Source organism: Bacillus rossius, chromosome 10 (assembly GCF_032445375.1).
Source record: "Bacillus rossius redtenbacheri isolate Brsri chromosome 10, Brsri_v3, whole genome shotgun sequence".
Lineage (NCBI taxonomy): Eukaryota > Metazoa > Arthropoda > Insecta > Phasmatodea > Bacillidae > Bacillus > Bacillus rossius.
Genome location: NC_086337.1, coordinates 46,782,969 through 46,807,485, shown reverse-complemented (window position 1 = coordinate 46,807,485; position 24,517 = coordinate 46,782,969). Strand labels below are relative to the sequence as shown.

The 24,517-nt window shown below is 38.2% G+C and overlaps 2 protein-coding genes and 1 non-coding gene across 3 annotated transcripts in view; 2 read left to right on the top strand and 1 right to left on the bottom strand.

Annotated features, from left to right (window-relative positions):
* Positions 1 to 588: 588 nt before the first annotated feature.
* On the bottom strand, positions 589 to 10,060 carry LOC134536084 (uncharacterized). Its single transcript, XM_063375617.1, has 4 exons — positions 9,677 to 10,060; positions 5,225 to 5,496; positions 3,410 to 3,589; positions 589 to 1,575 (listed from the first exon to the last, which is right to left on the bottom strand). The coding sequence occupies exons 2-4, from the start codon at positions 5,492 to 5,494 to the stop codon at positions 1,225 to 1,227; spliced, it is 801 nt and encodes a 266-aa protein (XP_063231687.1). The 5' UTR covers positions 5,495 to 5,496; positions 9,677 to 10,060; the 3' UTR covers positions 589 to 1,224.
* The window catches only part of LOC134536085 (hemolymph lipopolysaccharide-binding protein-like), a 42,323-nt gene continuing 23,539 nt past the window's right edge, over positions 5,734 to 24,517 (top strand). Inside the window, exon 1 of the mRNA XM_063375619.1 lies at positions 5,734 to 5,822. The gene's annotated coding sequence lies outside the window, so the exon portion shown is untranslated. The remainder of the gene's footprint in view (positions 5,823 to 24,517) is intronic.
* On the top strand, positions 16,013 to 16,094 carry Trnas-aga (transfer RNA serine (anticodon AGA)). The gene has a single exon. It is a non-coding gene; the product is annotated as a tRNA-Ser (tRNA).

Below are 24,517 nucleotides of genomic sequence, written 5' to 3'. Positions count from 1 at the left end.
TCTAAGTGTTTCAAAACCGCAAATGACCTCCGACGTCTCAATACTGTCTTTTCATATGGAAGCGAGCCATTTCCATGATTCTGCCACTGAGAGGTGAAGTATTATTGTCAAAGTGGACTGCGCTTTTTAAACAAGAATTAGGCTAAATTATGTAACACACATCCACGGGAATAACAAACAAAATTTCTTAACAAGACAGTGGCTTTTAAGAAGGTAGCTCACAGTACAGACTTTCAACTGGAATAATGTTTAATGTGATAGTTAACACATGGTAGTGCTTATGTTTGACAGATGTAATACAAAAGTGAGTAATCCACAACTAGGACTTGAGCAAAGCCCCCCCTTTTTTTTAAAGTGACTATAACAACAAACAAAAATGTATTTACAGAATGTTGAATTTGTTATTTCAGTATTAATGATCGTAATTCTTGTGTGCTAGCATTTTGGAGATAAAACTATAGGTATGTCAGTTTTTTGTTTTATAATTTTATATGACTCAGAAAATTGCAATACATATAAATATACCTACTCTTCCAAGACAGGAGATATTTTTTTTAATATAATTGCATTACCAAAGAGAATGAGAAATAATTTTTACAAGTATTTTATTTACACATTTGCTTTAAAACAGCAAATTTCACAATATATACAAAATAATTGCTTTGATTAAAATCTCGTATACAGGAAAAACTTTTCAACAAAATAATGCTTCAGATCTTTAGTCATCTTTCAGGAATAACTACACTACTATTTACAAAATAATCTGATGGTTAACATTGTTAATTTAAATTAAATACTACCCATTGTATAATTAATTAGTCTTAAACATTCAGAGCTACTACTTTTCCCCCTTAAATACAAAAACTTTATATTGACCAATTGATAATTAAAAAAGGTTAAATTTTCTAGTTTTTTTTTTAAATTATCCTTTTAACTTCAATGAAATGTTAGAAAATAAATCATTTTTTTTTTAAATAGTTTATTTGATGCAATAAGCTGAACTTTTTTCCACAGTGAATGAAGAAAGTAGTAAGATTAAATGTATACCTTACAGTTCCTGAAGTGAAGAAGACTTGTTAAAGAGATTTGACTGTGTCCGGACAATATAGCAACGCGCATGTGACTGGCCAATTTGAAGTTTTGTGAGGAAACTCACAAAAGCCTGACAGGTATCACAAAAAAAAAAAATTGTCCACGGCGACAGGTACAGTGAAGCGAGCAGGGCTACTCGGGATTGCCGTCGTCGCCGTTCTCGCTGGCCACGTCGGCGTCCGTGACGGGCGCCGCGACCGTCTCGGGGGCGCCCAGCTTTTCGTCCACCTGGGCCATCACCTTCTTGACCTTGGTGGGCTCCGGGCTGTAGCCCCACATGACCATCTCCACATGCTCCCGGCTGGGCAGGCCGCGGTACTGCAGGTCCGTCTCGTACAGCGGCAGGTGCTCCGCCCGGATGCGCTCCGACACGTGCTTGAGGTTCCGGTTGCGGTGCACGTCCCACGTCACGCTCGCGTCGTCGTCCTTGTCCACCTTGAGCACTCGCAGCTTCTTCAGGTCGCCCTCCGCGCTCCTGTACACCTGCCAGCAGGGCCCCGGGAGACGTTTTCACAGCTAGACCTGACCCAGGACGAGTCACGGAGCCTGCTAGACCCGCCCCGCAATCTCTCACGCCATATCAATTCTTATTTTTAATTTCCTCGTCATTACTATTAGTTAAATGTTATTTATGTAAATTTAACACAATGCCTCTCGTGCATTTGTTTGTCATGTAGCATAATCCTGCCTTCTGCTAATAATAACACTTTAACTAACTTATGTAATTCTTTTGTTAAGAGTTCAGAATTGACTCATAATCATGTTTCTTCTATTATGCATAGGGCATTTAAGGTATTTTGATTGTGCTGAAATAAATATTAATTTTTGTTGGGCTTTACATACAGTTTGAGGCTTTTTTTTTTTGTTATTTTATTGTTCTATGGCTTTCTTTGGGTCAGTTAACATGTGTGTTAGTTGCATTTGGACAAACTTCAAATTTCCTGAAGGTTTTAAAAGAAAGAAATACTGCAACGGGACACACTGGCACCCTGAGGTAAATTTTTTTTGTATCCAAGAAATGTGTCACTGGAAAACCCATCACACATGTGCATGGCTCCGTAGCAACAGCCCAGGAGGTTTGTGGGGTGCTCTTTTCAGCCAACCAACCAATCAGGACAAACCACTATGATATGATGTGAATGTCCAGACTTTCAGGGAACAAACTTTCCCTAAGTGGTCATGTACTTGTTTTTGTTTTATGATTGGCCAGTGTGACCATGGGATTGCCTCCCTTTGTTTCTGACTTTGTAAAGGAAGGCAACTGCATGGTACAAGTTAATCTCAACCGTTGGGCAAAATGGTTGTGTCGTCTGTAACTCACGGAATTTCTAGACGAATGTGTGATGCGATAATTTAACGCCTGCTGGTCGAGGCCAGGCCAAAGAGTAACTTTCAGGTAGATTTCGAATAAATACTACCTATTGTAGTCGTTACCATGGTGCGACTTCCGGAATAATTTTTATATAGTTTTTTTGTTTCATGGTCCATAGACCCCAAAACCAACATCATACCAAAAGTTTATCAAAAGACTATCTTGAATTCAGGACCATCTTGATTTAAAACTTCCTTAAATGATAATTGACAGTGAATGTATGTAACTAAAATCATGCACATATCTAGGCTCCAGAATAAACTGAAAATGCTGAAAAATACTCTTTGCTATTGCACAACTGTAAGAATAAATAAAACGAAAATTTAGGAAAAGAAAAAGTGGATTTCATTAAAAATATTTTAAACTAGCACTATAGAACTTAGTTAGTTTGTAATTTTAGGTACAAACAATTTAGTGGTGATTAAGGCCATTTACCATCTTCAACCTTGGTTCTCTTCCATTACTACATAGTTTCCCTGCATAATCCAGAAGTAAAATTTAGATGCTGAGAAACATCGACTACAGATAAACCAATAATGCTAATACCTATAATGGTAGAACATTCGTGATCAATGTTAAAATCGAAACAATGGCCACAATTACTTCAAGTAAACAATGCTAATGTAGTTAGTGTTCAATATTTCTTGATAATAATTGAAATGTTTACCATATTCACTGTATTTTAAGAATTAATATTACCTATAAATAACTCTTAGAATTAAAACCTTTTTGGTCATACATTTTTAGTTTCACCAGGAAACCTGTTGTAAAATTCAAGTAAGTGTTCAGAGGGTTAAATAATGATTGAATAGTTTTATCACATCACCACAACTTTGCGAACAGAATACAGAAATGTGTAAAACTTACAGGTTCGAAACAAAAGTTATAATTTAAAAAAACTTGAAACATACACCTCACCACAACTTGCAATGGCAGGAAGCGTACCTGCAGGAAACTCGGTGTCCCGTTCTCGGGCTGCTTGATGCCGTAGCGCTCTGCCAACTTGTCGTACCCTTCAACCACGTCCAGCGGCAGGTAGGGGAAGTTTTCCTTTGCCCTGCTGTGCGCTCGGTAGTCGTTCAGCCACGCGTCAAACGTTTCCACAGCTTCAGTGAGGTTCTTTACCTGCAGTAACAAAACATGCATCTACTTTCAGCAAAATTTGTGTTCTAGTAGTGAAAGCCTTACATTTAACTTTCAATAATGTGGCATGGGTAATTGTTGATGTTTCAAGAATAGTATGGCTGTAATTAAATACATGATCATTAATTTAGCATGGTATGAGGGGAGGGGAGAAGTGTGTTTGAAGGAATGGTGTTTAATGTCACAAGTGTCACACTGTTCTGTTAAATCTCATAATAGCGTGACATAAAATTATATAGTTCAAATGCAGAATTAGCTCTATACTGCTAAGCCTGTGCGTAGGGTTTTAAAATGCATTGTTGAGGGGAAGGAGGGGGGAGATTAATGTCAGTGTTAATTTATAATTTTCCAGCCACATGTGAATTTTTTTTTTTTGTTTCAGGTTAATTGTTGGTGTAAAATTATTGTAAGTACTTCCTGTAATATTATGTATGGTGACTCAATTTTGTGTTGAGCTTTAATAGTGTAGCAGAGGCTGATTTTCAGTGAGAGATCCCTGATCCTGTTGTCACTTCCCTACTATTTACTTGATACTAGCTGCAACACATGATCCTGTGATTCTCAGACAACCTGCTGTTTTCAAAAATCAAAAAAGGCAAGGCCAGGGCAAAGACTGTTTTCCACCAAATGGTTTCCCATGCCATGTGAATATTGTTCCATTTTTTCCCCTAAATTTGGGTACATTTGCGTACATGGTACAGATATAGTAATTTGGGTAGCCTCCATGTACCCGAATTCGGATACATCTGGGAACGCTGGTTGCCGCTGCTGCAATCTGTGTTTTCTACAAGTAACCTGAAAGCTGAAGTATGATACAAAAATTCTCGTAACACTTTTGAATACCCTCCGAGCGTTACTCTTTTTTCGTTATGCTTTGATGAAGCCACCGATGTACTGACTTGCCCTACCAGCTGCTAAGATGTTTCCCTTAAAAGAAAATGTGAGCTAGTCTTTCAGCACTCACCAGAAATGTGTAACATCTAACCTGGGTAACGAGCAAATTCATGTGTTCTCATGTTGCAAATACACCAATAATACGAAACTGAAGACACAAAATTTAACGTAGAATTCTTAAAAATGAAATATTAACCTGAAACATTTTAAAAAACATAACACTGATTCTAATGTACATTTTAAATTGTCATTTTTATGAGTATAAGTTATAACATAAAGGATAGTTGCAATGTTATAAAGTTTTATTCTTTGGTTACACATTTCCATTCATTCGACCGCCGTTCCATTCACCGAGAGCTATGATTTTACACACCCCAAAAAGGGATCCGAAAGATTAAAGTATCCCCTGCTAGGCAGGGGCGCAACAACTAAATTTCCAAAGGGGGCGCAATATACCTATTTATAAAGAATCATCTATCACCCTATTGAAGCGGGGGGGGGGGGGGGGTCCAGGGGTCCTCCCCCGGGAATATTTGTATTTCAAGGTGGAAAATGGTGCTATTTAAGCAGTTTCATTATCTAAAAATTGATTACACAGCACTTTCTTTGCCCCTGTTTGCCTCCACTTCAAGGTTTCAGGGGGAGGGGGGGGCAAAATACCCTTGCCCCCTCCCCTTGTTGTTGCGCCCCTGCTGCTAGGTCCTGCAGAGGGTTCCGACTCACCTTCTCGGCGTCCTTGGTCCTCTTGAGGATGACCTTGGCCCGGTGGTACATGGAGTTGATGATCTGGAACTGGAAGGACACGTCGCGGCCCTCCAGCAGCCGGATGGTCTCCAGCGCCTTGTCCTTGTCCTTGAAGCCCGCCCCTTGGAAGGTGGTCTCCGTGGTCTCGCTGCCGAACAGCTGACCGCCCGACCAGCCGGAGCCCCTCTTGCCCGCGTCGCCTTCGGCTGCGTGTGCCTCGCTGCGCTTCTCAGACTTCACCTTCGGCATGGCTGCCGCCCACAGCACACATATTTACGATACACTCATCTCTACATCCAGGTACATACACAAGAAAAAAATAAGTACGAAAACAAAATATTTTGCCGTCTTCTTTTATAAAAAATATATACACAGTTCAACTGAATCTCATTTATAGCTTGACAACAGAGAATTTTACAGTTGAAACGTTGAAACGCAATATTGGCTCTACTGCTAAGGTCAGTGCGTATGATTTAAAAAATACGTTGTTGGGTATGGAGAGTAGGCCTGAACGTTGAAACTGTGAAAAATTGTATTTTCTGGTTTTGAGTTGCTGTAATATTATTTTAAATACAAGGTACATTTAATATAAATGTGGCAAAGTAAATTTGTGTTGTGCTTTAATAGTAGTGTAGCGGAAGACTTTTCAATGAGCCGAATTCGGCGACGTCCTGGCAACAATGGTGGAAACCTCAGCAACAAGGCACGTATCCATGCAACTACGGTTCCAAGTGTCGGGTCTTTCCAAAGTTCGGCCGTACCTATTATGATGTCGACTGCCCGTTCTACCAATCGGTGGCGGATACAGGAATTATGGGCATTGTTCCTTAGTGTGTGTCCAGTTTTATCTTAAACATAACATATTAAGATAAAAAATAGAATTGGATGTGTTTGCGATGCAAAACTTTATAGGTCAAAAAATATATTTTCATTTAATATGTACAAAACTTTGCGGAACATTGTTCCCAGGAGCAATTCTTCTGTGTACTATACAATTATATATTAATGTAACAAATTAAAACAAAGTAGGCAGTTGAATGTGTTTGTGATTTTAAATTAAAACTGTACAGTTGACAAACGTAAATTCAATTTTGAAGACATGGATTATAAAAATTTGATATAAACTATCCGGAAATAAGGAACTACTTAAAACTTACATTGTTACTTACACTAATAATCCATTGGCATATAGGCTTACAGTAGTAGCCGAGAACAACGTGGCTTCTCGCGATTTTCGCATAGTAACATACCGTAATCTGTATTGATACTCTACAATGACAAGGATACAGAGAAGGATCACACAGGACGACGGGACGAAGTATCTACAACTACACGCATGCGGACAGACCCGTAAGGGTTTTTCGTGCGCCAGTTTACTGGCTGTGTCCTAAAGAGCCATTAGTGGTAGAAAATTCTAGACAACTAATATGAAGCAACCCACGCTTATTTTCATTAAAATTAATTTTTTTTTGTTTATTACTTGATTCTTATTTTAAGCTTATTAAATAAAATACGTCTTACAGAATTATAGTTCATTCCATCACTGTTGAACAAATTACTTAAATTTAAAGATTTTTATTTGTCTTTTTTTAGTTCATACAATAAAAGCATTATTTTTTTAAATATAATTTTATTATGAATTTAATGCTTTTCTTTATTAATATAGTATGAAGTTTATGTGCTGTAGAAAATGTAATAATATTTTAACAAATACCTACAATAGAACCCTGTGTAGGCCTAGTATTTGTTAATTGGTATAAAAATGTCCGTGTGAAAATTTGAACAAGTTATTAAATACTGATCTAAAAAAATAGAAGATAAAAATAAAATAAAATCCTGGGGCTACACTCGATTTCATATTTTGTGAATAAAATTTACCATTGTTCTGAAAAAGTGGTCTGCTATTTGTAAGAAGACGCAAATGAGAATCGCCATTATTCTACGGGCCTAGCAAGCCTTGCTTCGATTACATTGGTGAGTTTTGCTGGCTGATTTCATACTTTAAAAGAATTTTAAACATGAAGTCTATTTATTTATTTATTTCGTGAAAAACCTGCAGCCGAAGTTTTTCGAGTGAATACAAAATCATTCTGTATAGAGCGAACGGATATATGGCCTCATTGTGCTGGTACAATATTTTTTTTATCACCGGAAGCGGAAGAGTTGCTAGATTTCGTCGTTGCGTAGCCATGCTTCTGTTGCGTGACACACTGTTTGAGTCAGTGGCGCAACAACAGGGGGGGGGGGAAGGGTATTTTGCCCTTCCCCTCCCCCCTCTGAAACCTTGAAGTGGGGGCAAACGGGGGCAAAGAAAGTGCTGTGTAATCAATTTTTAGATAATAAAACTGCTTAAATAGAACCATTTTTCACCTTGAAATACAAATTTTCCCGGGGGAGGACCCCCGTACCCCCCGCTTCAATAGGGGGGATCGATGATTCTTTATAAAAAGGTATATTGCCCCCCCCCCCCTTTGAAAATTCAGTTGTTGCGCCCCTGGTTTGAGTCATGTGTAAAAGATTTACCCAGTTATTTACGAATTGGTTTATAGTTGTATTTCTGAAAACCAATGTTATATATCTGGACGCTAAGTGTAGGCTAACTAATGCCTTATGAAACAATTATTTGAAGACTAACACCCAATATTCTATAAACTACTTTTTCGATTCATTGGACATTAAAAGTGTTTTGAAACAGAAAGTCAAATAAAAAAAAAATAAGAATTTCAGGTACCAGTGTTAATAAAAAAAACTTAATATTTATTTTGCAAAACTTCATGTGATCCTTTCAGTTCAATAACTTAATAGCTGTTTCGGTTAGTTTGAATGCGTCAGTTACTGATGCGGCCTTGATTAACCAAAGGAACCTTTAATGTAAATTCTACATTCAGTGCTGAGAAACTGGTCGTTAAATTATGTCCGAATTCTAACACAACCTGATGTCTCAAAAAAATGTCATTAGTATTTTTTAAAGTTTAAGTTAATCGTTTTAAATTAATAAATAAAAAAAGTGAAGAGAGAGGTAATCACACACGCAATCTTGGTTCAAACAGTTTTAGGCCACAACAATTTACTGTACTTTTTTCCTTAAAAACCTTGCTATCTTAAAACATAGTATACAATTTTATTAGAATGCCTGAAGTTAAAAATAACTGATACAAATATCCTCTGCGAAGTCATTGACATTTATTGTTCAAATATAATAAGTAATAGGCATAGACAACATTTATGGTATTTGTAAACCCCTTAATAGGTGATCGATGCAATTTCCAATATCAAACAATACAATAAAACTATGTCCTTAAAACTGTCGGAAAAATTATTGCGTCTCCAGGGGGGCCCCCATTCCAAGGTGGATGAAGGAAAAAAAAAAATTCTGGAGGAACCAAAGGGGTTTAAATACTTTGAAAGTAAGTATGTAATTACTTTGTTATCTGTGAGAAGTCATGAGATTCTCATCCCCTTTGAAACAGATTTAATTCCGAACCCCCCCCCCCCCCCCTTCTCACAATCCAAGCAGTTTTGAACTGCATACGCTCTTGCCTTAGAGCCGGTCACTGACGTAATAACTGTAGGCCACGCGATACATATAAGGTGACTTATAGAGCATAGTGAATCAGTCCTAAAATACTTAAAAGTTCATAGGTTCATAGATAACGTCACCCTAGGAATTTAGTAAATGGACCCCACGAGGACACTTTAAATTAGCAATAGGTTTTAGAGAACAAATAAGGATTTGGGAACACAGCCGCACAATCTGAATTTATTTATGAATGAATATAAAGTAGTGAATTTCGAAACGCTTTATTTACATTTGTATAAAGTCACCACGGCGACAAACTCTTGTCGAATGGATCATCTAATACATGTCATCACAACAATAACACACAACCTGTGTTTATTGACGCGGCAGTGTATTGGGGTTAGATAAAACTAGAAAAAAGTTTTAGCTAAACTCAAATTAACAATGACCGATTGAGTTAAGATTGAGATTTAATCGTTTTCCCAGTTATACCGTCGCTATTAAGTCTATATTAAAAATTAAAAATAAAAACAGTACCCCAAGAGCCGAGTCAACTAACTCTTCCAGCTCAATGAATAACGTCACTTACTAAAGGCTGGGCTGCAATCGTAAAAGCACGCACGCAAGGAAGTCGAATGTATTTCTTTGCGAGGCAATGCTTTGTAGTTAATCATCCCTAATCGTTAAAAAAAATAAAACGGCGAAATTAAATGCGTGGATTTGGTAAACAACAGCTTCTTATAATTGTTGAAAAAATTCTAATTTAGAAATGTAAAATTTGATAAAGTAAATGAATAAGTGGGAAGGTGGGTGGGCGACAGTGGGAATGTTTAGAAACGTTTTGTTGGATTCGAATTCTGTGCTGTGCGTGTGCGAGTGTGCTATTTACATGCTATGTAGCCTAGGCTTACCTGAATATGTCCACAACACGGAGCGATAGTCGCCGCCTGCCGGTTCGGACTGCGACTAAGGCAAGGGCAAGGCAGCTGGTTCCTTCGCTGGAAAGCTGCGTCGGTTTCAAACAAGGCTGCCAAACGTCCGCACCAACAAACGAAGGGGAGAGAGCGCAAAATCGTTTGGCGCGTCCCCTCAAAAATACGCCGGAGGGAGGAAGAGAGGGACGAAGCGACAACACACGCACCGCGAAAGAAGGAAAGAGAAAAAAGTGTGTCAGGGTCTAAAACGGGCGCGCTGATGTCGGGTGACGTCATCGCCAGGGAAAGACGCCAGCCCGTAGCGCGCAGATACATGCGCGCTGGTGGGTTTGTGTACACCGCGCGCGCATGAATATTATTATCGGCGCTACCAACATCGGGCCGTGATGTCACCCTGCTTGACCCTCGCGCATAGGCGTGCCTACAGGGGGGGCCAGGTGGGCCATGCCCCCCCCCCCCCTAATGTAATCACTCAGATCGGCATTTTCTCTAATGCGTTCGTTAATATTCGTATATTCCTGGCACTGTGACACTTAAACTGTTTTTCAGTATTGCAGCGTGCTAATTAACATTATTTTTAAACATTTTATCGTTCTGGAAATACAGCAGCCTTAGTTTATTTAAAACACGAGGTCATGGCCAAGCAAAAAAAAAAAATTAAGAGGTTTGTTAAAGTTCTGTTGTCTGAATTGCTGTGTTTGCATTCACTAAAAAGAAGTTCATTTCAAGGTAGATCTGGACCAAGCTATTGGAAAATTCGAGGGGGGGAAATGTGTAAGTACCCTTTAAACATTGTCTATGGAAGAAAAAAAACATATTTTCAAGATTGTTAAAATTATACGGATATAAATATATTAACTAGTAAACATATCTCGTTGATACTGCACAAAAATATAAACACGGCAATGAGTGAATGTATTTAGGCTATTTAACATTCTAAATTCAGCTTCTGATTTAAAAATTTAGCAGCCCCCCCCCCCCCCTCCCTAATGGAAATGTCTGGGCACGCCTATGCCCTCGCGGAACGCTGGTCCGTCGACAACCATTCTCTTATTTGAAAGTGAGATAACTGTGCTATATCTTGCTGGTTTGGCAGTTCTCATGAATATCCCGCTGCATAGTGTTTCGATTATCATGTTTGCCATGTCATGTTCTTACAAATTTTTCATGCTTGCGGCCTTGCGTATTATGTTTTGTCTCAAATTTCTCAACAGGTATTATTGAATATTGTTTAATAGCGTTAAAACTCACGGAAATGTTCGTAATTATGATCACTCACGTGAACTTTTACATCTCGAAAATATCGTTTGGTAAATATCTGATGACAAAAAAAAAGGGACCCGAAAACAAATTCTGTTAAGAGAGTCATCGAGAATGATTGTCGAGATTCTAAAGTGTTATTGTAAAAAGAGTATGTAATGTGTCTACAGAAAATAATGAAATTATATAATTAGCTTAGTACACTTCGACATGCGCACCATTTCAGCTCTTGGTGATGTCCAGACGACATTCAATCGCCTGCCATGTCTTCTGGATCGTGTACACATTTACAATTACTGCAGTCCCCCTATCCGCAAGGACGTAACTATACCAGTTTCCACTCGGGGAAAGTACTCATCTTGGCACCCTCTTATTTTTCAAAACCAACCAAACCAAAACCTTTCCCTGCAACACCTCGTATCGCCACCGCATATTAATCCCACAGTTCCAAATATTCCTGATTCAGCTTATATGGTAAATAAATATATTTATTTGCATTAATTTAATTTTTAATACAGTGCAAGTTGATTAGTATGCGAAAAATACCAGTTTTTTTTATCTACGATTTACATGTAGTATGTATCTTTCAATGCCAATGATTCTGTTCGTCTGCCCGTCAACTTTTTTTTTTTTTTTTTTTTTGTGTTCTAACACTACGATATTGAAATTAATATCTGTAGTAACAACTCTGCCAGTTTAGTTCCTCCTCCTCCCCCCCCCCCCCCCCCCCCTTTTCCATTCCAAAACTCGGTGCTCGGGGCACAAGCCCCGTCTGCCCCCTTCCAGTTACGGTCCGCGCTCTCTGTAAGGAGCTAAATGTTGGTTGTGTTCTCAGTGTACATACGCCATGTTTTTAATGTACGTGACCAAAGCTGCGCGTGCGCGTATCAGTAGTGTAGTTGCGACGTTGCCAGACTACCCCGTCCACTTCCGCGTGGCAGGATGTGGGCCAACCGAACACCTCCGGAAGACAAAGCTATTATACATCTGTGGTCGCGTCGGTTGCAAGGCACCGAGTAAAGGAAAAATCTTCCGACCGACGAAGAACAACGGAGGAATAAGTGAAACGCAGAACGTTTGCGTGATTCGCATCCAATTTTTTTTTTTTTTTTTTTTTTTTTGTATTTGAAAAGCGACTATTTTATTTATCACACTCGGCATTATTTTTAAAAGTTATACGTGAAATTTCGTGTCTGAGTTTCAACATGAGAACATATTAACTTGTTCGTTACCATCACTGGCGACGACTGATAGACTAGCTCACTTTTTTTTAAAATAAAGTTCCAAGAAGGATCAAGCACTGCAATTTATGCATTGTAATATTATTAATACGAAATTAGAAATGTATTTCGAGACTACGCGAATACCCAACTTTTACGCAACTAATTAGTCGTTCAAATGTTTGTCTACACGTTATATCCGCAATTTGTACGCAAGAACTGCCTTGATTTTCTTATTGACAGCCTGTAACTCCAGAATAAACAATCCGTTGAGTACAAGCATAGGTACATAACAGTATTAAGTTCTTATGTATATATATATATATATAATGGTTTCACATTTATTTAAACTACTATTTTAGTTTTGGCAAAAAAAAAACAGTTGAAAGACATTACATTTTTTTATCGAAAAAGCAGCTGAGTTGAATCATTAGCAGCGTACGTATCGCAAACCCGGCGAATGTTTATTAAAAGAGCTTATTTCAAACCTATCCGTTGTTATAAACTGGGGGTGGGAGGGGGGGGGGGGGTGGGACGAGCGTTGTGGCCACCTTGTTGCTCGTTGCTGGCGCTGGCTTTTGCAAGTTTCAGAAATAGTTCGCCTCTTCGAAAAGCGGCATTGCGTCACTGCGCAGGCACGCAGCTGAGGTATCCATCTCGCTTTGAGAGAGAGAAACACTTACGGAATATCAGGGTTTTGGAAACCGGTTAGGCCCGTGCTGCAATGGAACGGAAACGGAGACGGGATCTCCCGAGAACATTTCGGAACATTTCACTATCGCGTCCACTGCGTAACAAATGGCAACCAATGAGATTGCGTTTCAAGATTATGAGATATTAATTTAATTTAAAAAAAAAGGGGGTTGTCTGTAAAGTCGGTTTACGGACGATAATTTTACGTGATAATGTCATAAGAAAACATTGATGAAAAATCGCATACTTTTAAATTTTCAAATATTATTTACTGTTTTTTTTTTTTGCAATTTTAATTTAAATCATTTGTTTAAATACAATCACGAACAAATAGTTAAAAAGCATGCCTTAACCTGTTTGATATTATAAAAGATTTTCTCGCAACGGTGGTTGGTCGGTTCTTGCACGCTCGGCTCAGGCGGAACTCGGCAATGAGTCATGCTTTTTCGTGCGTGCAGCCGGCGTTCATCGATTTATAAGACGTTATCACGTCTATATATATGTGCGTGTGTGTGTGTGTGTGTGTGTGTGTATATATACATATATATAGCAGTGGAAAAGGCCCGCCTCGCCGTCCGCACCGGACATATCCGTGTGGACACGTAACTTTCCATTTGCTGGAGCTGCTGTCCCTCGGATTGGAAAAGGGAAGGGGGGGGGGGGGGCAGTACTGTCCGCCATTTCGTGCGCTTCACTTGTGAAGTCCGTCACTAAACAACGACATCACCACACATCACCACCAGCCCCCAAGGACTCTCTCTATTGTTGGGAGGGGCCCAGTGCCATGTAATGTATAATATTGTAATATCTCTATCATTTTCTTGTAATCAATTTTTCCCCTCCATGTTTGTATTTTGTACTCGCCCTTTTTAAAATAAAGAGCACTTTTTTTTTTTTGGCGGGGCGGACCCCCTGGGGGGTTCCCCCACTAAAAAAAAAAAAAAAAAAAACCCACTGACCACTGTCTTCCCCGGGACTAAGTTAGTCGGGGTCGTGGATCTAGCTTCCCAGGTGTAACCAAGCTCATTGGTCGTCAATACAACCACCTATTCACAGCTCAACAACTGTATGTGCTCAGGAAGCACACAGACGCATTTCTTAGCCTCGGTCGGCTGTGGAGCACTCAGAAGTGCTAACCACAGCTAGACGAAGTACTCTTGGTTCCGTGAATTCGGACCAGGGAGACTCGGACCGTCGCCCACAACCACGCGTGACGTCAGAGGGTCACGTGAACCAATCAGCGATCAGTGTCCGTCGGACACAGTTTGGGTCATGTCCACGTGACGTTCTGAAGTCGTGCGTGGTGTGGGCGATGGTCCGAATACATCGGTCAACTTGAACTTTTTGTCCCAGTCTGTGTCCTTTGGTAGCATAGGAGAATGAATATCGTCATATTTGTTGTTTTCCGGTTTCCGTTTCAAAAGGTACCTAAACATAAAATACCAAATATATATTAACATTTTCTTTTGCCTTACAGAATAAAAAATAAATATGGTTATTGAACCCATTCAAAACTTAGGCCGGGTTTATAGAAAACGCAAGAACGCAGAAACGCAAGAACGTAGAAACGCAAGAACGCAGGACGCGACAACCGCAAGAAATTCACAGTCGTTTATAAAAAACGCAAGGACGCCGGCCATCTCCAACGTCAAAAAATAAAATTTCAGGAATAAGTCATGATTATTTTTAAAATCTTTGTTGTACTTATCGTACAGGCAGGGAAAATTATGGATAAGCTGAACAAGAAATTCATCAGCTTCCTCCATTGAGCTGTATTCACTAGAAGAATGCCAGCCCAAAACATAAATAAACACAAGCGTAACAATTAATTACAATCGCAGAGCCTTCTATATGCATTACTTACATGACAGTTTCAGTTTCCACATACTAAGCAACCAGTATAGAAGGCCGAAACGCAAGGAGAAAACGCAAGAAGTAGAAAGTTGAACAACTTCTGCGTTGCGTTCTTGCGTTATTGCGTGTCTTGCGTTTTTTATAAACGTGCTGGTAGAAGAGTTAAGGTTGGACTTTTACCGTATTTGCGTTTCTGCGTTCTTGCGTTTTCTATAAACCCGGCCTTAGCTGTGAACACATTTACAAAACATGAATATAGTAACCAAAAACAATCGAAAAGCATTTATTTTGGCGCTCTGTTGACTTATTTAGAAATCATTACATTCGGACCGTGATTCTGAGATCGGAAAACGCAGTTTTGTAGTCAGGACTGTTTTCCATGCGACAATGTGACGTAATTCGCATTAGAATAAGGACACGGGCCGCCGCCCTCAGGTTCGGATTGACGTAGACGGATGTCTGTAGTGTAGGACCATGTTGGTTTTGTATATTATGGCCACTCTTCAATGAGTGAAATATCATAAAACCGGAGGCATAAATATATACGTCCAGAGTGAGCTATAACGTTCACCCCTGACGTGTGGAAAAACCAACGATCTTATACGTACATCGTATATATGTACTGTATTACTATTTACGACCATAAGTGTATCGTGTATGATAATGATTGTACGTTATATTTTTTAGGCAATATTTGTAGTATATGTATTATTAATATTATTATTTTTTCATGTCTGTACTTGTATACTGTACATGTATATCTAATATTTAACTGATATTTCTTGACATGTTCCATACCATTATGTAAAATACCTTTTTATGGTTAAATTTATAAATAAACAACAATGAACAAAACAACCAAAGGTAAAAAAAAATAAATGTTATAATAGAAATAAAAGAACATGTTAGGACGGCAGCATATAAATAAAATTTGTTTCCCGATTTTAAAGCCGTGTAAAGAGTTCTATGTTTGATATTGATTGCTACTAAAATAATTTTTGGGTTTCTTTTATAGACTTAATAATAAGATTTAACGTGATTAAAAAAATTTTTTTTCCAATAGTGGAACCGTTTCGCCTTGCTCGGAGCATGCTTACGGGTTACTAGGCTAAAAAAAAAAATTTTTTTAAAAAAAGTATTGAAGTAGATCTATCGATAAATTATCGCAGACAGGGTAATTAATTTTCCGGAATGATATTAATTTAAAAACCAATGACATGTAACCTATAAATATTTAAAAAGTAGTACATTATAAATTTATGTATATACAATAAATGTATATAATGCAGTCGTGGCCGAGTGGTTAAGGCGTCTGACTAGAAATCAGATTCCCTCTGGGAGCGTAGGTTCGAATCCTACCGACTGCGATGAGTAATTTTTTTACCATGATGGTAATTAATTTTTAGTATAATTATGTGATACATAAAGCAAATACTTAAATTTAATTAAGATAGTTTTCTAATTAAAACTTTTTTTCTTAATAGTTAATATTTTCTGAGTGGTAGTTAATTCTTTTAAGTTATACTTCTTTGGACACATTATTAAACAAAAACAAAAAAAAAGTATGACGGTGAATTTTTACGATGCGCGCGCACCATACAACGAAAATTTACTCGATGGAAAAAAAAAAGTTACATACAAATAAAAATTATGTACTTTAGTGGCTGATCTTGAATACTGGTCCATATTATTAAAAATATTTATTTATTGTGATTATAAACTTTCCAAGTGTATTTACATGTGAGGTTATGTTCCCGTATGTATAATTTATGGTATTATAAATTGTTTTTAAAATAAATAATTAAAATTAATAACTTAAAATAATTTTCAGCATTTTATTGACTTTCATTATTATTTAATATTTATTTCGTTTATTTTACTAAATTAATAATTAATTTTTTACGTATATATATATTAATGTTGAGTACTGAATATATATTTTAATTTAATTGAATTTTTACTTTACCAATCGTATTTACAATATCACTCCTGTCCTTTCATTATTTTATTTCTATTAATTATTTGCATGTAAAATTAAGGTTTTTTTTTTTTACTACGCAAGTAACCTGCATGACCTGGCGCCTACAGTGTGATAATGGGTCGCTTCCGAAAAGAGATTTTTAATTTTTTTTTCTGGACTCAAAACATCCACCCGCTAATATTGTAAAATATTATTTAATGCAGGATGTTCGAAGTATTTTTTTTTTTAAATCTTGAAATATTGTGTCCATAACATTGGCCGACTTTCCTCATTTCACCATTTTGGCATATGCGGGAGAATTTAAAAATCATATAGGCCCTGCCATAAACTACAAAAAAAAAAAAAAAAAAAGTGAAATTTGGATTTTAGTGCACTGACTGACTGACTGCCAGGAACTTTTATATAGGTTAAGTCTGCCATGGGAGGCCGAGGCGCTCGGACGTGTGTGAACATGCGAGTGCGTTCGACATAACGTGAGTGTACGTTTCGCGCCGCGCTATAATAATAGGCTGTTCCAGCCACGTTCTAACTTTACGTAATAAGCACCTCCGTTTATTATCCTGTTAATAGCGGATGTGCACACGCGTTGTAAAAACGCGTCAACACGCTGGCTGTGCGTGCAACTACAGGCCGTTGGCTATGGATGGACGAGAGACAACTCCACTTTTTTTTGCCGACTTTGCAACCGCACTAGATGTGGTCGACCTGCCCGTTGGAGTTGAAAAAAAAAAATAAAAAAAAATTAATGCTCGGTCACCGTTCGGTAAAGTCGCTGTCTTCAACTGTCGAGCTTTGTGAAAGGGCTCCTGAGGGGGGAGGGAAGGGGGAAGGCATTATGAATACCAGGTGAAAACCTAAGTACGTGTAGTCGAGATTGAGTTAGGGTAAAGACGCACCGTCAGTGTCGACAGTTGTTGGAACCTGCCCCATTTCACCGCGCCGCTTCACGCAAAGCAGTGTGGTAACACGGGCTCCGGGCAAGCGCGGCACAAGTGTCACCGCGTCCGGAGAACAACGGTTCAAACACCGACAAGCCGAGTACACGGCCGGGAGTTCCGGAACGAACGGTTCCCCTTCCAGCGTGCACTGTCAAGAAACCCGTCACCCTTGCTGGAACAAGGGATCCACACGCAACTTCAGAAACTTCGTAACTTAGAAAAAAATAACTTAGAGATACACAACTCAGAAACATCGTAACTTAGAAACACAGAACTTATAATTCTCAAAAAAATACTCAACTTAACTTAGAACTGTAATTAGTTATAACGAACATAACTTTGAAAACACGTAAACTTATAAATACATAACGCCGAAACGCACAAATTAGAACTGTTATAACTTATAAACACGCAACACGAACTTAAAAACAAAATAACTTAGGAAATTACTATCTATAAAACACAACTTACAACTTTTGTAACTTAAAAACACGTAAATTAGAAACACAATGCCGAATCACAATTGTTATAACTTACAAACACTTTCGACTTAGAACAGGCATAACTTAGAAAATTGTACCTTGTGATGTTTCTAAGTTGTGACAGCAACCCTTGAAACAAGACATGGAGGAGGTAAACACTCACGACAAGAAAATTATTGCAGGAATCTCAGACGGCCGAACGGGGTAAGAGGAATAGGAATGATGAAGAGATGTTAGGGGTATAAGCACGTAAGAAAAGGATTTTCGTATTATATCACTAGCATGTCGGTGACGCGAACCCATAAGTTTTGTCCCTACCTATAATAACTTTAAAATTAGAAGAAATGAAGTTTAATCACTGAAAAAAAAAAAGAACTTAAATACACAAATAATTAACATTACCACTCATAAATCAATAACCTGACATTTGAAGAAATTCACTACGTATATAAACAAAAGAGAAAAAAAACATAACCTCAACTTAACTACTCGCAATATGTACCACACAATAACGTTAAAATTTCAATGGAAAATAAAAATAGAATGAAATACTTATAACTTTAAACACGTCACTAGCATGTCGGTGACGCGAACCCGTGAGTTTGCCCCTACCAAAAATTGCTCAACGCGGCTAAAGAAGTTTTCACTTTTAAAAAAATGGGGGGAGGGGGGGGGGGGTTATTGCCGAGGACTTGCACGGTGTAGGACTCGAAGAGAAACAAATCTCGACGTAACAGTCGCAGCCGCCGACGAAATAAAATTGTCCCGGACAGTCCTCGATCACAGAGAGCTCACTCCCTGGCCGTGGCTAAAACAGGCCATAGAACACCGCAAGGCCTGCCACGCCTCGCCTTCGTTACAAACTCAAAAAACTGTAGAAAACTAGCTGGTGATGGCCAGCGTTCCGACAGTAACGACGGAAAAGTCTGCGCAGTGGAGATGGCATGTGAATATCATGCGTTATACAATCTAGCATACGCTCACGTTACCGATGTAATTTTCTTACAAGAATTACCTCTAAATCTGACAACCACTTCAAAAACCAGGGCCTCAGGACGAGGCAAGCGCCAGGCGGTCCATTTAATATTTATTTCTTTCTTTTTCTTATTGTTCTGTTAAAAATTTGGACATGAAAGCTAACTGTATGAGTGAACGCACCTTCGGGCACACAGAACAGACTTTTACAGACACGAAGTTTTACAGTTTTTAGAATTTGGCCGGAACATGATGGTATTTGGCAGTGATTTCAATTGTGTGTTATACCCCATTGACACAATTGTAACCTTTGCCCCGCCTTGGTTATTCTTACAACATGCCCTAGTTAGATATGACTGCATACGAGACCTTCTAATATTCATTAAAATTTATTTTAAAATAATACATCTGAGGTTTGTGTCACAAGCCACATTTAATTCTACGAAACCTTATATTTTCAGTTGAATGTAATTGTCTTAATAGTCCACACTGGATCGTTTTACGTATCAGAAAAAAATATGTGCATTGCAAGGTAAATCCTTTTTACTTATTTGTTTCAAGAAAGCTGATTGGTCCATTTTACCCACTGACGTCATGGGTGGTGGTCCGAATTCATTGGTTAACTTGAACCTTTTGTCCTAATCTGTGTCCTTTGGCAGTATATAAGAAGAACACTAGTGATATTTGCTGTTTCCGGTTCTCTTTTCGTAATGGTAAACGGAAAAAACATGCGATGTGGTCTGAAGCCAAGAAGACAGAAACAAAATATTGATTAGTGCTGTCCGTTTGCGACTGGCGCTTTTCAGAGGCCTAAAACACGAATTCATTTGTTAGCTTTTATTTTTGTCTTACAGAATAAATACATATTATTGAACCCCCACAACTTTCAAAAGTTAAATGAATATTCAATAACTTAGCTGCGTACTCATTTCCAATGCTAGAAAGCTATATAAAAAAATATATTTTTTGGCGCTCTATATTTACTACGATCTGGTGACCACTGTAGAAATCAGTAGATTCGGATATCGTAATTGTAGACAGAGCGGTTTTTCGTGTGACAATGAGACGTCATTCACATTAGGATAAGTACACATATCGCCCACAGATTTCGGACTTTTGTAGCTTGGGAAGCTTTAAACGAGCGGACGCGACGACGAAGGGAAACGTGTCCGAAACATTTGCGCGAACGACAGACAGCCTTCACGCCACGGTCATACGTAAAGCTATTACCGGGATTGTGTGTTTAGTAAGTTACTACTCGTTTACCTCGCATGAAGTTAAAAGTACCCCTCATTCCGCGGCGCATGAACGCGTGGAGAGTTAGTTACCTCACGCTATACGTTCGTCGATGACGTCAACGGGAAACGCGCGCGTCGCTAGAAAGCGTCTACCCCCACCTCCATCCTGAGCGCCGCCATTTTCAGGTGGGCGCGCCTGCGCAATGCTGGTGGAATTCTTTAGTGTCGCGGGCTACGAGGTCATGGCCGCTGGTTCCGCCAAGGAGGTTATATGCTCCGGTTACGTTTCGCCATGGAGGTAAGAAGTCAAGGAGCGCGTGTGTGTTTGCTATCTTTGCCAATAATCCATGGTTCTTTTAGTCTATGGAGTGTGTGTCTGTTCTGTATTTGAAGCAAATACATAACTCTACGGTAACGGTCATATAGATAGGTCTGGCAACTTCCTGTACTTTGTATTGGGGTGTCTCGTCGCTTAGTGAAGCTCGCGTACTAACGGCCCGAGGCAATTTACTAGTTTGCCATCCACGCCGCTAGATGCCACTACTGCAACTAGTCGCACGCACTTAAAACGCAGGTACACTCCAGGGTCTGCAGGCTTAAATTTTGATGAAACTTTTATTTTCAAAAACTTTTGATTAGACTTAAAAACCGGTGTATATTAAGTTAGGAGTAATTTCGTGAAAATAAAAATGGAACGGAAGTCGATGCAAGGAAAGATGGCGGACCCACTTGTAGGCACACAAACACTAATATAGTCACTTTCGTAAACATTAGGCTGGGTTCACAATTAAAAAAAATTAAGCGAGTGCATAGCAAGCCATGCACACGACCTGTGCTTTCGCGAACTATGCGACATCTGTGGGCAGTGTTAGTAAATAAACATATAACTTTCAAAATAACGATAATACTATTATTATCTCGACATTTTCTTACCACAATATGGTTAACAAATATAAACATATTTCTAGTCCCGCCAAAAAAACACCCTGCTAATCACTCATTGGCTGTAGTGCCATGCGTACGCGACCGAAATAAAATATATTCATTTCACCCCTATGCGCACGACCTCGCTCCCATGCACACGACCAACTTTCTGCCATTGTGAATCGTTAAGTTAGGAAACATGGATTTCATATCCTATGCACACGACCTACTGTTACTGTTATTTTTTCAATTGTGAACCCAGCTTTAAGGTACATACCAAACGTATTGGTGGAACAAATGAAACTTTATGATAGTGAAACTACCCCGGAATATATTTGGTTAACTAAAAAAAAAACATAGTAAAAGTTAATCTCAAGTTTTGAAATATCTAAGGAAACTGGCATTACAATAATTACAATACTTGTTCTCCCAAATTCCCAAGAGTCTTAGTACCACTGATAACATAATATATTATAATAATTTTGACTCAGCTCAATAAGGTTAAGGTTTGATTGTATGTAGTACTAATTATGTACAAACTTATCTCGGTCAGTTAAGCAAAATTCAATATACAAACATATACTTAAGTATATGTTTTAAAGTGTTTCAGATTAATATTGTTGTAATGCCATAGAAGTATAACTTCTGAAGTGTGTGTAAATTTTATAGCATTAACTGTTTAATGAATATTAACCAGATGGACAGTATTGAGGATTTTTTCAAGTCTTTTTTGCTTTTATCGCAGCCATTTCTAATTGTTTAAATTTTCACATTTTTCGTGCTGCTATCTGCACGTAATGGTGGCAAGCAGCACATGGGCGTCGAAAGGATATTTTTTTGGGGGGGGGGGGGGGGGGGGGGGGACTTCAATTGATTTAGTTGTTGAGGAATATCCGTCCTCCCCCGGGAAAATTTGGGGTTTGAAGGTGCAAAAAGGTGGTTTTTAGGCATTTTTCTTTCCTAAACATTCTAATTATAGTTGGTTGCAATATATAATTTATTTTTTATAAAAAATATTTTCAGAGAACAAATTTGTAAAAACACAGTTAACATATCTGCTGGTGCTATATCCACACAAAATCATTAATTTAAACATCAGGAGAAACCTGAATGTTACACTTAAATGCCGCAGCAGTATTAAGAATATTTCGCACATGTCGCACATGTACACAAACATAAGTAATAAAGTGATTATATTAACTTTTATTATTGGAGGGGACGAAATTGAAGACTTTAATTATTGGGGGGGGGGGGGTGCCGCCCCCCCCCTCCCCGGTTGCGACGCCCATGAGCAGCATTTACATTCTAGTGGCGGATGCAGAAATTTCTTTCGTATTATAAGTTTATTTGCAGCATGAACAACGTACAAACACATCAATTTGCTCGTTACCGAGGTTAGATGTTTACAAATCACAGGCGAGTACTAAAATACTCGCTCACACATTTTTTCCCCGCACAAAAAAAGTGCAATAATGTGAGTGTTCTGTCATTTCTCTTTGTCTGCCATACGGTCATATAGTAAGGTCTGGAAACTTCCAGTCCATCTCCTTGGCTAGACCCGTCCGCTTGGTGAAGCTCGTTGTGGCTAGCGAGCTAACGGCGCAGATAACGGTTAGTTTTGAATTTCCGCAATACATGGCGTTTACTTGAATTTCAAACGCGCCATCGTTTGGTGCGTCCGTCGATGCACCGAGATTCTGCAACGGTACCAGGCTGTGCATCACAGAGCTGGGGGGAAAAACATATTCTCACAGGAGTAGCTAAAGGAAAGAGCATGTTGATTTCCCGCATCCAAATTACAATTTAAGAGGCTGCAAATCCTGCTATAGTTAGCGTTTGCAATGACAATATATCCCAGTGCCAAACATTCAACATGCTTAGCTCTATATTGACAGATCAAGAATATCGAGGAGCCAAAACTTTGCATCCTGGCGGAAAATAATAAATCATATAATGGTGTCTACAGAAATATATTGTATTAAAATAAGAATGAGAAACAATATAAGTTCCGCGAATCTACCATGTCAGTGAAGCGCAAAATTTCAGTACAAATCAGATTATTATTATTTTTTTTTTGCAATTTATTTTTTCTCGTTAATTATTCCCTTCGTATCCAATCCTGAACTCCCCTGAAAAACGTCGCGGGCATAAGCAACCTATAAAATCAGATAGGTACTTAATCTGCAATAAAAATTTAAAAAAAAAATATATATATATATATACATATGGTATTTAGTAAATATCATTCAAAACTATTTTCTTATGAATAAAATGTTTTATAAATGTGACACTTTATTGTGTCCATTTATTATTCAAATGTTTGAAATAAATCACATACGTTTTTTGAATGGTAAAATATCAGCAATACTTTAAAATTTGCGTGAGACACTATATTATGTTATTTGAAAATTATTCCTCAAAGACTGTCAGTTTTAAGTATAAAAATATTTTTAAAAAAACTTAAAATGTAATTAAACAAATATATGGCATCTAGCTGATTTTTTTTACTTCTTTTACGGACTTACATCCTTTCTTGGAATCCCGTATTTGGTTTTTAATGTCGCAAAAGCATGTTTTAAATCAGATAGGTACCTACTTAATCTATACTAAAATTAAAAATAAGGCTAAATATCATTCTTAAACGGTTTTCTTATGACTTCAATCTTATATAAACGTTAAAATTTATTGTGCCAATTTATGAAGTAAAAAATGTTGAGAATTAATGAGATAATTATTTTTATTTATAGTGGTAAAATATTATTATGCTCTTTGAAAATCTGAAAAAATGAAAAGGTAAAAACAATAAATTTAATTAAACCAATGTATGGTGTCTAGATAAGGTAATTTTTATGTTTATTTTACGCACTTTCTTGGAATCACGTATTTTTTTATTGCTTGTCTTCTGCGTTCCGTACATATTCACATAGGTCTCAGATTTCTGCGACATACAAATGCCCCACAACGACGTATATCCGTCATTGCTTCCATATCAACCTTAACAGCGGGTATGACGTCGCTCTACCTTCTTGGCTCTGGGGGTAGAGCGTCTGACTTGTGACTGGTAGGACCCGGGTTCGCGCCCCGGCTCCTCCAAGGCGGATTGCTCAGACAAATGGTGGCATTTGTCTGATAGGAATACAATCCCTTGTAACAAGTGAGGCTTACCGAAGAGGCGGTTTGGGTGGAAACAAAAAATCTGCTAAATTGGCTTCCATATGGGAGCACGTTTCTTTATGTGCTCCCATATGGAAG